The sequence below is a fragment of the Chenopodium album genome, chromosome 18, assembly GCF_948465745.1.
Source record: "Chenopodium album chromosome 18, dcCheAlbu1.1, whole genome shotgun sequence".
Taxonomy (NCBI): domain Eukaryota; kingdom Viridiplantae; phylum Streptophyta; class Magnoliopsida; order Caryophyllales; family Amaranthaceae; genus Chenopodium; species Chenopodium album.
In genome coordinates this window covers 43,296,618-43,308,747 of record NC_137851.1, presented here as the reverse complement: position 1 = coordinate 43,308,747, position 12,130 = coordinate 43,296,618, and the positions used below count along the sequence as shown (strand labels likewise).

The 12,130-nt window shown below is 33.6% G+C and overlaps 1 protein-coding gene across 3 annotated transcripts; it reads left to right on the top strand.

Moving 5' to 3' along the window:
- Window positions 1-718: 718 nt before the first annotated feature.
- On the top strand, window positions 719-8,520 carry LOC145592421 (uncharacterized). Of its 3 annotated transcripts, none has more exons than XM_081648869.1 (13): window positions 719-913; window positions 2,656-2,852; window positions 3,741-3,810; window positions 5,706-5,902; window positions 6,008-6,083; window positions 6,189-6,272; window positions 6,353-6,432; window positions 6,755-6,881; window positions 7,035-7,094; window positions 7,220-7,270; window positions 7,351-7,509; window positions 7,949-8,084; window positions 8,185-8,520. In XM_081648869.1, exons 2-13 carry the CDS (start codon window positions 2,695-2,697, stop codon window positions 8,352-8,354), a joined length of 1,368 nt encoding a protein of 455 aa, XP_081504995.1. In that variant the 5' UTR covers window positions 719-913; window positions 2,656-2,694; the 3' UTR covers window positions 8,355-8,520. The 3 variants fall into 3 exon arrangements, with proteins under 3 accessions (XP_081504995.1, XP_081504997.1, XP_081504998.1); XM_081648871.1 differs by lacking the exon at window positions 719-913 and adding an exon at window positions 1,699-1,858; XM_081648872.1 differs by lacking the exon at window positions 719-913 and adding an exon at window positions 1,888-2,541.
- The last annotated feature ends 3,610 nt before the right edge of the window (window positions 8,521-12,130 follow it).

The window sequence follows — 12,130 nt, the reverse complement described above, 5'->3', positions numbered from 1 at the left end:
TTTCTTTTTTATTTTCCCTCCAAAACTTTTTTATTTGTTTTTTTTATTCACTTCCTAAAAAAATATACATTTCTTTATATAATTGTGATTCAATTCTATAATTGTGGCACACTTTCTAAAAAAATATTCACATATTTTTCATATTTTTATTGTATAAAATATTTTTCTAAATCTTTTACTTTGTTTTTTGGTATTCTACCTATGGTATAATCTGGATTCAAAGCTCAATTTCGAGTATAAATTAAAATTCAAACATTTTCAATTTCATTTAAAAATACAAGGATTATATTTCGGTAAATTTTGAATTAACATTATAATTCGTTATAATATTTTGTTAAACCCATGCGTGACACGGGACTTAATCTAGTATTGTATTAAATTTGATTGTTTTCAATCTAAATTCTAAATCCATACCTCATAGGCCATACTAAGGTTACTTGAACCAAACACCCCCTTTATTGGGTTAACTCCTTACCGAAGAGCCAAAATGGTAAAGTTATAAAGTCAACCCTCTAAATTAGTCAAATGCTTTTTTATTTTTTTATTTACTGCCAATAAAAAACCCTTGTTAACAAACAAAGCCAAAAAGAAAAGGAAAAATAAAATAAAATTGGCAAGTGCAGTTGAATCTATTAGAGTAGAGAAGATATTTAAAAGTAGGAAAATAGGAATCTTTATTCTTTAGGTATAATTGGTTAATGTTGCCGAACAAGTGCACACCCTTAAACTGTCAAAAAGTCACCGTCGTCATCGTCATCCACAAACCACGCAATCTCTTCATTCCTTAAACTTTACGGAGTACTATTCTTTTCATTTCTTTCCCATTTCATCATCTCCACTATCTATGCTGACTTTTCCGGCGACGGATTTTCCGACGTCGGCCTATTTTCCGTAATTCTTCAATTGTCGCAAGGTCTGTTTTCTCTATTTTCATTATAATTTCTGTTTTATTTATTACTCCGTATTACAGTAGTCTAATTCTCCCTAGTTTTCAACAATTTTGATTTTTTTTTAAATTTTTTTACAATAAGATTTTATGACAATCTTTTCAGTTTCGTATTGTTTTGTCTCTTGTCAAATCAATTACATAACACTATAATAGGGAATTAAATCTGTTATTCGTTCTTATCTATAAGTGTGATTAACACAAACACTTTTCTTTTGTAAGATTTGTCTTTTTGCTAATTGTACTTGTAATGAATAATGTCATAAACAATGCCCTTAATTATCCGTTCTCATTTTATTTACCCTCATTGGAAAGTTTTTTTTAATGAGAAGACATTAGAAAGAGAAGAGACAAAAGTAATAGGTACAAATGCAGTTACCGCAAAAGTAAAATCATAAACCATAATCAAAAATAGAAATGAAACAAACTAAACAACCTTAATTGTTACTCCATAACACTAAAATGAGACAAACAATAAGAAATGAAAATAAAAATACTGGTAATTAAATTCCCAGTTAGAATTAAAAAAAAGTACTACTATATTTTCTGGTAGGATTGGTCCCATACTCCCATTTGTTTCGTTGAATAATTTAATTTCGTAATATTGCAGTCCACAATTTTCAAGGGTAACACCATTTGTCGCAACTCTTTCATGCTTTCTGATCTTTTACGTAACTCATTCCCATGACTCAATGTTGGAACTATCTAAAGCGTCGATTTCATCCTTTTTACTTTTTTTCTTTTTCTTTTGCTTCTTCTTCTACCTCACATTTATTTTTCTTCCCTAGCAATTTCCGTCGCTTTTTCCTTGTTTTTTTTTTTTTTTTTTTTAATTAAATGTGGGGCTGTAATAAATGAATTTAATTTGTACTCTTGGATTCTGTACTTGAAGAATTGCAACTTCTTATCAAAGTATGTTTCTTTACTCTGCATTTTGCACCTCTTTATTTTCCTAATTTTACTTTCTATTTTTTTTTATATGTGAAACTATTTATTTATTTATTTATTATCACTTGTGTTTAAGTTTAATTTGATTAGTTAGTGTGGTTAGTTTAGTTTGTTAACCAAGACTGGAGATCAAATCCTGTCTCGAGCATATGATATTTAATTATATGCAGTTGTACACAGAACAATAAAGTTTTATTATTATGTTGTGTTCTTGTTGATGAACTTTATGAGAAATTGAAGAAGAAACCATTGTAATTTGAACTAGTTATGTAGGGTATGTAAGGCACTACTGATTTTAACTAGAATTCCAGTTTTCTGAGTATTGTTTAACTTTTTATCTATTGAGGTTTTGTAATTTTGGAAAACATAACCTAATTTTAACTATGAATTATTATTTTTTAGACTTAGCTTGGAACAAATAGCGAAATTCCGATAAATACAAGTTTAATTAGGATGTTAGTCTTTTTTTTATGTTTTGTAAAATTGTCTACCAATTTTGATAGCTGGAGTCTTTCTTATGAGCTTGAGGTGTTCATCATGTATTTGTCAGTTCCTTGATGAAACATTAGTCAACTGCATTTGATTATTAAGTGTAGGATGTTGTAACGAAAAGTAATGCAATGACGGTTTAATGGAATCTGTCAATGGTAAATAACAACATCTAGTAATTTGAATTGTGCTCGTAGTGTGTTCAAGTTTCGTTAGACACCTGCTTGGTTGCTTCAGTTATGCTGATTGTACTGAAATGTTGCATTTGACAGGCATTTGAAGTCCTTACATGAGCTTTTATTCACGGAAGTATGATTGGTGATGTGGAAGATGAAGAGTATTACAACAGGCCGCTTGGACGGTGGCCTGTTTTCGTCTATGGTGTTGGCCACATGCTCAATGACATTACATCTGCCTGTTGGTTTACTTATTTGTTGGTCTTCCTGACAGATATTGGACTTTCACCAGGGTATGCTTCTATATATTGCTTGTTGTTTCATTTGTTTACTTTCTTTTAAAAGGGTTTTTATATCGAAGGGCAAGGAAGAGGGTTTATAATTTAGATTGGTGTTGTTTTCATCATTTAAAGTTTATATTATTGTGGAAGAATAGCTTAGAAGTTACAAAGTAGCATAGGTACGGATGAAATCTTATTTCATAGATTAACCGATGTTAAAGTCATTTATGACTATAATAAGAATTTATGAGGCATGACTTATGATTTTGTCCCTGTTTTGCAAGTGATGAGCTCTTCTGAAGGATGACATATTGGTTGTAATGGATGAGACTCTAGGACAAAGTAAAGGAGATATTATGTAGGCTGTTTTATTCATGCGATTGCTCAGAGGCTATTGGCATTAAAGCGCTTTGTTTGATAAGGCAGTTGGTAGCCCTGCTGCTTTGCAGATATGAAAAAGGGAAGTCCACTATAAATAGTGGATGTGTGTTACAAACTAAGAGTTGCAAGCTGTAACATAATTTTCAAAATGTTGGTTTATTTAACTTCGTTGAAAATGGATGATACCCTTCATTATGGTGTTAATGAATAAACAGTACTATTCTAATCTCTCATATGCCATACAGCTAAACTAAATAGTCATTCTAATTGCTCCCCCTACGACGGGAGTTTCTTAGATGTTTGGATTTATTGTTATTCTAATTTTGATATTGTTTTGATTTATTGCCATATGTCTAAGACAAGATGCGTATGAAGTGCTTGTTCTTACGAAGTCTGTATGCGTCAATGATTTTAGTTGATGATTCTACCTCTTTATCCTTAACTATGTACACCCTTTTGGTTGTGTTACATTTGTATATGATCCATATATGTCGATTATAACTTACTGTATGTTTACAGGAATGCTGCAATTGTAATGCTTAGTGGACAAGTAGCAGATGGATTCATGACTGCATTTTCTGGGGAACTGGTATTTTATAAACTTATTTTACAGCTTTAAGTTGCTTTAGTCATCATATATGCCTTTTTTGACATAGATTCTTGTAGAATTAGTATTAGCTTATTAATTGATATATATTGATGGAGGCAGAAGTGAATTGCTTAACCTGATTGTATAATTATAGACAGCAGTTGGTTTAAATGATTTAGATATTAGTACATGCTAAGATGCTGTACTAGATGAGAATTCGAGGACTATTTTACAATCATTTCATAATTATTTTCATGTAAAAGAAAATGCTAATGGAAAATATTAAGTAAATAAGCAATACGAAGACACTTGCTCAACATGTAGCTATCCTTCTCATTACACCTTTCTTTTACTAGAAAGTGTCACATGTCGTAAAGTTCAAAATAACCTTGATTCTTTGCGATATAGTTCTGGTCCTGATGACAGGAAGCAACGCACACTATCCGCCTGGGTTGCCTACATTGTGCTATCTAAATAGTGAATTTGGGAGCACACAGGGAGAAGGCTGTAGAGTTCTTTGTTGACACATACAGACAAGATTCTAGGAATGAATGGAATTGAGGGGATGAAGTTGAGTAATGGGAAGATTTGATGCTTTTTTTGAAGTATGTAATTCTCTTTAATTTCCTGTTACAATGTGAAGTGGCTGGCATTGATTATAGAGGGCTTAAATAATTGTGAAATTGGGTGGCGAAAGGAAGTGATGATGGAAGAACTTCACTATGCATGGTTGGGGATTCAGGAGGTGCAAAATGTGCTTAAACTAGTAGTGTGTAAGAAAATTATTGGTTCAGGCAAATAAAGAATAGGTTCATATAAAATTATCATTTTAGTTAGTTTAGGCTACTCAAGAGTTCTAACTAATAGCATTCAAGTGTTTCCTGTTATTTTAATATTTCTTTTATCGCTTGGAAGGTTGGTGAACATAGTACTTGTCAATCGAAAGCAAACAACTGTCAAGTTTTATAGACTGTAAACGTATACAATTTTGCAGCTTTCATTTGTGATGTTCATTTCTTAGTTATGTCTCATAACATGTGTCGTGTTTTTTTTTTTTTTTGAAAATGTTTTTTGGTGAGGATCTTAATGAGGTTGGTGGTGTTAAAATCATGACATAATTTGATTTAGGGTTTTAGATGCAATTAATGGAATTGTGGGGAACCATTTTCTAGCATTTACTTAGGATCATATGCATATTAATAACACGAATCGCATAATGAGTATAGAATTACAACCTTTGATGTGTGCTTTCCTCTAACTTTATATAATCCTCCTTTAGAGATCAATAGCTTCAAACACAGTTCTTCTATTTATTCCGTGAGTATGAATGCAGATCTTAACATTTGCTAGAACAGGAGAATCAAATCTCTCTCTTACTTTTGCTTGAAGGGGCGTTGGCTAGATAGTTTTATTTGGCCTCAGTTTTTCTTGTGTACCGTGTATCTTATACATAATACATATGTTAATTATATAGCATAGTTAAGCAACAAGAGGAAAATCTAATTATCCTAATTTACCTATTTTGGTCGCTTGGTCGGCCACACCAATGCTTATGTGGGCAATGGGTGTATCTTTTATCCAAACTCATACAGTCATACTTGTTGTGTGGCCTATAGGATTCAATCATAATTGTTGATGGGTTCAACAATATTAGCTCATTGATCTTAGTTGGCTTCTAGCACAGTATTAAGATCACCTAAAATGATGGAATTAATTTTTCTTTAATGCAAATTAAATATATCTAGTGATTGCGTGCTTGATTGAATTGCATTTCTTTTAGTTGATCCTAAATTGGCTGTGTGTTTTATCTGAAAACTAGTTTTCAATTGAATTACTTGCTCACTTGTACCATTAGTGAACTCGTCTTTGTATTTTTTTGTTTCTCTGTGTGCTAGATAGACCGGTTTGGACGCTTCAAAATTTGGCATGGTGCTGGTTCTCTGTTGGTTGCTGTTTCATTTTCTTCTGTTTTTGGTGGTTGTATACCGTGCAAAATATTTGGTACAGACTCATCTGCTTTGGAGACAATTGGATACAGCATTTTTGCGGCTATCTTCAACATTGGTTGGGCTGCCACTCAAGTGTCACACATGTAAGTTTAAATACTCTTTATGCATCAAGTTTAGAAATACTTGAAAATGGTAGTATTGTTTGTTTCCAAACAGATATATATTAGTTTTTCTTTTATTCATGAAAGGTCTATGGTGAACTGTATGACGCTGAATCCGACGAGCAGAGTTGTGTTAGCCAGCTGTCGGAATGCATTTACTATGGTGACGCTCTTAACCAGAGTAGTTTGTTTTTTTGAAGCACGCATGCTCATGCTCTGCTTTGTCTTCTTGATTTATTTTGTTTTTGGCCCCAATATTTGTTTTCAGATTGCAAATTTAAGCTTGTATGCTGTGGCTTTTGTTGTCTTTGGTCTTGGTAAATCAAGGACCCATGATGAGATAGAAAGCCAGGTACGCCTATGCAGGCATTGCTTTTCTTTATAACTGGTGCATCTTTTCGGAATATCTTGCTGACCATCTTCCTTTCACAGTATCGTTGGATTGCTTATTCATCAATTTTTATCGGGTGCTGCTTTGTCTGCATCTTCCTAATTGGAACTAAAGAGCCCAGGTGTGTATTTGTTTGTCTTGGTTCTGTGTATTGAGGATTAATTATTGCATGAGTATGCTGCTTTATTCATTGGCCAAACCCATAGGCTCTATATGTTGAGATATTGCCCCTATCGGAAAATTCATATTAAAAGAATACAATGCTTTCAACTTGTCAAAATATTAATTATAATATCTTAGATAAGTAGAGTCCCAAGGCTCAAGGATCAGCATGGTGCTATTTTATTTTTACACTATAGAAATTTAATCTACTATGTTTATGTATACCGTCTTTGATCAATGTATCCCCCTTACCTTTTGCTCTTTTTTTTTCCTCTCTGTAGGTTGAAAGATGGCTTTCCAGGAAAAGTTTATGCTAGAGTTGAATGGACTTATTGGTTCCATAAAGTTCTATACTACCAGGTTGCTCTTGTATATGTACTGACCAGACTGGTGACTAATGTCTCACAGGTGAGTAGGAATCTCCATAATTTTTTTGTGTGAGATATAAAGTTTATCTTTATGGAATTGGTGTCTTGTAAGGATTTTCCTGGCAATTTCCCCCCGAAAGGAGTCAGTTGTCTGTTGTATTACTCTGATTTTGTGTTTTTATGTGCCTGTCAGTCATTTCTGGCCTTTTACGTCATCAATGACCTACAAATGGCTCAATCTTCAAAAGCTCTGGTAAGTGGTAATATTAGCTTCATCTTAATATGGCACTGTTTCTTTTATTTATTTATTTATTTATTTTTTGGGCTTTCCCTGTTATACTCAAACTCATGTAAATGGTTAAACTTTATAATGTGTAGGTGCCTGCTATCATATACATTTGCAGTTTTATCATATCCATTATTCTACAGGTTCCATCTGTACCCCTTATTGGATTCTCTTAATTATATTGCTACTAAGCACTTGGAGAGTAATATGTTCTTGTTTATAGGAGATGTCATGGACTGGCTACCGTCTGAAGACGTTCTTTTCTATTGGAAGCGTTCTTTGGATATTTTGCGGTGTAGCAGTTTTATTTTTGCCTCTGGGTTTGAGTGGTTTAATGTATATCATCTCCGTTATTATTGGCATTGCAAATGCCCTAATGATGGTATGTCTTGAATTCTGTTTCCGCAATTCAGTGTTTGATATGTCTTTGGTTTACAAATTCACAAGTCATGACGGGGGGATAAGGGGGGGGGGGGGGGGGGTATTTAGTATATGTTAAAACTTTAAAAGATGAATTACTCAGGATAACTCTGATATAAGTGAATATTGAAATCATTGTGAGCTCACACATCAATTCAATTCCTCTTGAAGCTTGGACCATGAAAGGACTTTTCCTATTTTTGCAGTAGTACTCGGGTACCTGAATTGTAGAAGAGTTATTTAACACTAACATAACAGTGTTTTAGAGAATGCAAGTAAAAGAAGGGTTATTGTTTGTTTGAGATTTCTTTCTGTGTTATATCTTATGGATGTTAAGATATCTTTCTTATGTATCGCCCGTGATTACCCTAATAGCGTCTACTTTCCCAATTTTGTTGCAGGTCACCGGAATAGGCATGCAGAGTGTTCTTGTTGGACAAGATCTTAATGGAAGTGCTTTTGTCTATGGATCACTGAGTTTTATGGACAAAATGGGTTGTGGAATTGTGTTGTACGTTTTGGAATCATATCATAGTAGTAAGTTGTTTATATATCCAGTATATACCTTATTTATTCTCCTTTGGTACATGCATTCACAGATGTCTGAAAGCTTAAAAATATAATTCTTGGTCTACAGATGTCTCCTCAAATGTCGGAGAGCTTCATTCGTCTATACATAGCTTCTCAGTTACACGGTACGCAGTAGGTATTGTTCCCGCGATTTGTGCTCTTATTGGTGTGGCAGTAACATACAGTATGAAACTTGAAACTCCTCCAAAGCCTGTAACAGAGCCCCTTCTGGCTTAACATGGTTCTAGAAGGTGCAGCATTTACACTGAATTTAGAGATATTTATGAAGCGAAATATTTTTTGACACTTGAAATCACGTCTCTTCTCATGTACAGTATATGATAAATCATTTTGTAGTGCTTAATCACGTACGAGTAATTTATTTGCAGCATTCCAATTTCAATTTGTATACGTGATATGAAGTTCCAATGTTTGGTCTTATAAGTTGTCCTTGTAGGGGTTATGGCCATTGGTTATCTGAAACTTTTGGTGCCTATATTCAGTTTATTGTGACTAATTGGTTTAATGAAAGTGTTTTTTTCTCGAAAAATGAAGCTTATTACACTTTTCCTTTGCGAGCTCTTCATGAATAACGAAGTAGTATATTCTTTCTCCTTGATCGTTAACCCTAAGCCACGTGGCATCCTTAATCATTTATTGGAAACTAGTCATTAAATTTCATTATAAAATACAAATCAAATCCCTCTAAAAAAAAAAAAATATCTTGCGAAGAAGTAATTAAAGACATACTACATTTGCATATGAATTCTATTTTTATCTTATACTCCCTCCGTGTCATAATATAGTTCATGTTTTTCTATTTTGGAGATAAAAAATATTGTTCTTGTTTCTATTTTTGGATAGTATGTAAAGTGCATTATACCCTCACTTTTTAAACTTTATTCATTGTATTTCCTAATTTATCCTAGAATTTTGCACATGTTTTATACTTTTTTCCACTTTATCTCTCCAACTTTTGTCCATGAATGTACTTTTTACTTTTATTAATGTATTTCATCTACTTTCTCCTCCCATTTCTTATATATCGTGAAAAAACACAAACAAGAAGTATATTATGGGATGGAGGGACTATAAGGCAGGATACAAACTTAAAAATAAATTAAGAGCATGTTTGATAAGAGTATTTTTTGGGTTGAAAATAGATTCAATCAAATCATGATCGTTATAAAGTATATGGTTGAAAGGCTTGGGTAACAATCACCGTTACCCTTTTATTTTAAACCTATGGTAACAATTACCCTTACTCTCCCCAAACAAAAATAAAGGGAGATAAGTTTAAGTAATTCATGATTAAACAAAACAAATGGAAAAGAGAGTTAAATCACTTAAATGATTCCTTTCCTTCCTCTTATTTGTTTCCTTTCCACTCTATTTCCATCATTCATATCAAGTGCTCGAGTTTAAATTAGTTTGACACTGATGTTAATCTGCTTTGTTTAATTAGATTTGCTAATCAAATTATCTATTTCTTGATGCTAAGTAAGATGCATGCTGTTATCTTGAGACATTCAAGCAAGGAACCCCTTCTAAGGTACAAGGGGGTTCACTTTGAACAATAAAATCTTCAAGTCTAAAATGATATTCATTTGTGTAATGTGTTACATCACTAATCAGCCTCTTAAGAGGGATTCAACCTGGCTACGGAGGTTCAAATTTGAGAAACAGGGTTCAAATTGAGTAATATGATCCCTCTAATTAGACAATACATGTATACATTTGGTTCCAATTAAGCAAAGTGACCTAAACATATTTTGCAATAGCCAAGGCCTAAGACCCCTCTTTGCCACCCCAACTCCCAAGAAATAAACATTTTGAAAATTTGCTTCATTCTTATAATTGTTAGCCTCACCATCATTGTTGTGCTCTCACCTGTTACACAAAATAGGTCTCTTTGATCAATAGTTTTTTATTTATTTATTTTATTTATTTATTTTATTTTATTATTTTTTTTTTTTGAGAATGGGGGTACAAATAATGTACCTCTGTGTACCCTCTGCATCCGCCACTGGCAAAAGGAACAACCAAAAAAATGTGTAGAAAATAAAAGAGAGACGGAGGCAGTTGTTTGTAAAAATAAGAATGTTCAAGCTAATGTAATTTATGGCGATTTTGGTGGCATTTGAGTTTCTGTTACTGGATGCATTTGAGGTGCCTGCTTGTGCTGTTATGCATTGTACACCTTTTCTTTTTTTGACGGGACACTGTATACTTCAATTTTATATGGATAAAATTGGTCTCAACACTCTGAACTATGGCTTGGGTGCATCCAACACCCTATACTTTGCGTAGTAGCCAAAACACCACAAACTAATGAGTTGGGTGCTAAGCCGCGCACCCTTTAGTGAGTTTTCCGGCCACCATTCTCGCCGGAGCCAGTGAATTAAATTTTTATTATTCGATTCGCGTGCCGAAAAATGTCCCATTAAGGTTTCGGGGGCCATTTTGGCATTTAAGGGCCCAAATTGAGCTTAGAATAAGCAAAAAAAAAAAAGTGTAAATGACTCAATTAGGCTTATAAAACAATGACACGCTAATCGAGATATTTTATAATGCCCAAAACGAGTCATTTATGTTAGTTTTCTGCTTATTCTGAGTTCAATTTAGACTCTTAAGGGCCAAAATGACCTCCGAAACCTTAACGAGAAAATTTTAGGCATGCAAAAAAAAAAAAAAAATTTACTCTACCGGCTCTGGTGAGAATGGTGGTAAAAATATTCACTAAAGGTGCTCTTTGTACCCAAGTCATTAGTTTGTGGTGTTTTAGCTACTACGCAAAGTACAGGATGCTGGGTGAACTTAAGCAATAGTTCATAGCGTTCTTTAAAAGGGTCAAACTATTCACGAGGTTACAGAAATCCTAGCTATGGGAATCTTTCTCAAAACAGTCCTTAATTTAATATGATCGGTTTGACCAGTTAATAGTGCCATGTATCATGTATTCACTGGCGGGGCAGAGCTAAAGATGGGCTGATAGAGGCCTGGCCCCTATAGCCCAAACCCACGACCCGTACTTTTATTAATCGGCCCTGCAATTATTTAGTATATATACTAATGATTATTTCATATAAATCTTGCTGAAATTTTGGTGGTTAGTGGTAAGTGGATTTACAATAACTCCTGTAATGGTCTAAGGGTTCGATCCTACTTAGTGTACTTATTATTGATTTATGTTCTTCATAAATCCAATGATATCAGATTTTTCACATTATACTCACAAGATAGAAAACCCTAGCCTCCTCTTTCTCTTCTCTCTCCTAAACTCTAGCCTCCATTGTTAGTTTCGAAAGGGGTTCCATCGGATTTATCGGTGGAAAGTCCTAATCTTTGATTCCTTTAAGGGGTTTTTCTTCTTCTTCTTCTTCTTCTTCTCTTCTTCCTTAGGTTATAATAATGTCTCCCTCGAAAGAAAGAGTTTCGAAAGACAAGGTTTTTTCGATCTCCTTCGAAAGACAAGGTTTTTTGAACTCTTTCAAAAGACAAGGTGTTATTTGTGTTTAATTTGATTTCCAATTGTGTGGGGTTGCGATTGATTATTGCTTGGATTTAGGTTACAAAATCAGCTTAAGAATTTTCTTTTTCACAAAATTATGAAGCGGCGACTAGAGGTGGGTAGCGTGCCGTGTTGGGCCGCAGCGGGCCGTGCCTAGTGGCGGCTCGTGCAATGCCAACATCTTACCGTGCCTTACCTTGTCAAGCCACCATTTGGCACACCCTAGCCCACGACACGGTACGACCCACATGCCTGGCTGTAATACCCCGTATTTTGATACATTTTTTCTAAATTAATTAATTAATTACTATTTCCTAAAAAGGGTATTTTAGTAATTTAATTTACTATTTGAATTTTGGAGCCAAAATGATATTTGAATTTTGGCGCCAAAAATATTTTGAAACCTACTTATTATATTTAGATTTTGGATAAGATTTATTATCCATTTAATTTATTTAGAAAACCGAATTATTTATATATTTCGGATATTTTAATCAAAGAA

Bases quoted from the DNA above. Each gene is read 5' to 3' on its own strand.
- LOC145592421 (XM_081648869.1), top strand. From the start codon at position 2,695: ATGATTGGTGATGTGGAAGATGAAGAGTATTACAACAGGCCGCTTGGA. The intron at 5,903-6,007 runs GTAAGTTTAAAT...TATTCATGAAAG, and splicing joins GCCACTCAAGTGTCACACAT to GTCTATGGTGAACTGTATGA. The intron at 7,271-7,350 runs GTTCCATCTGTA...TCTTGTTTATAG, and splicing joins TCATATCCATTATTCTACAG to GAGATGTCATGGACTGGCTA.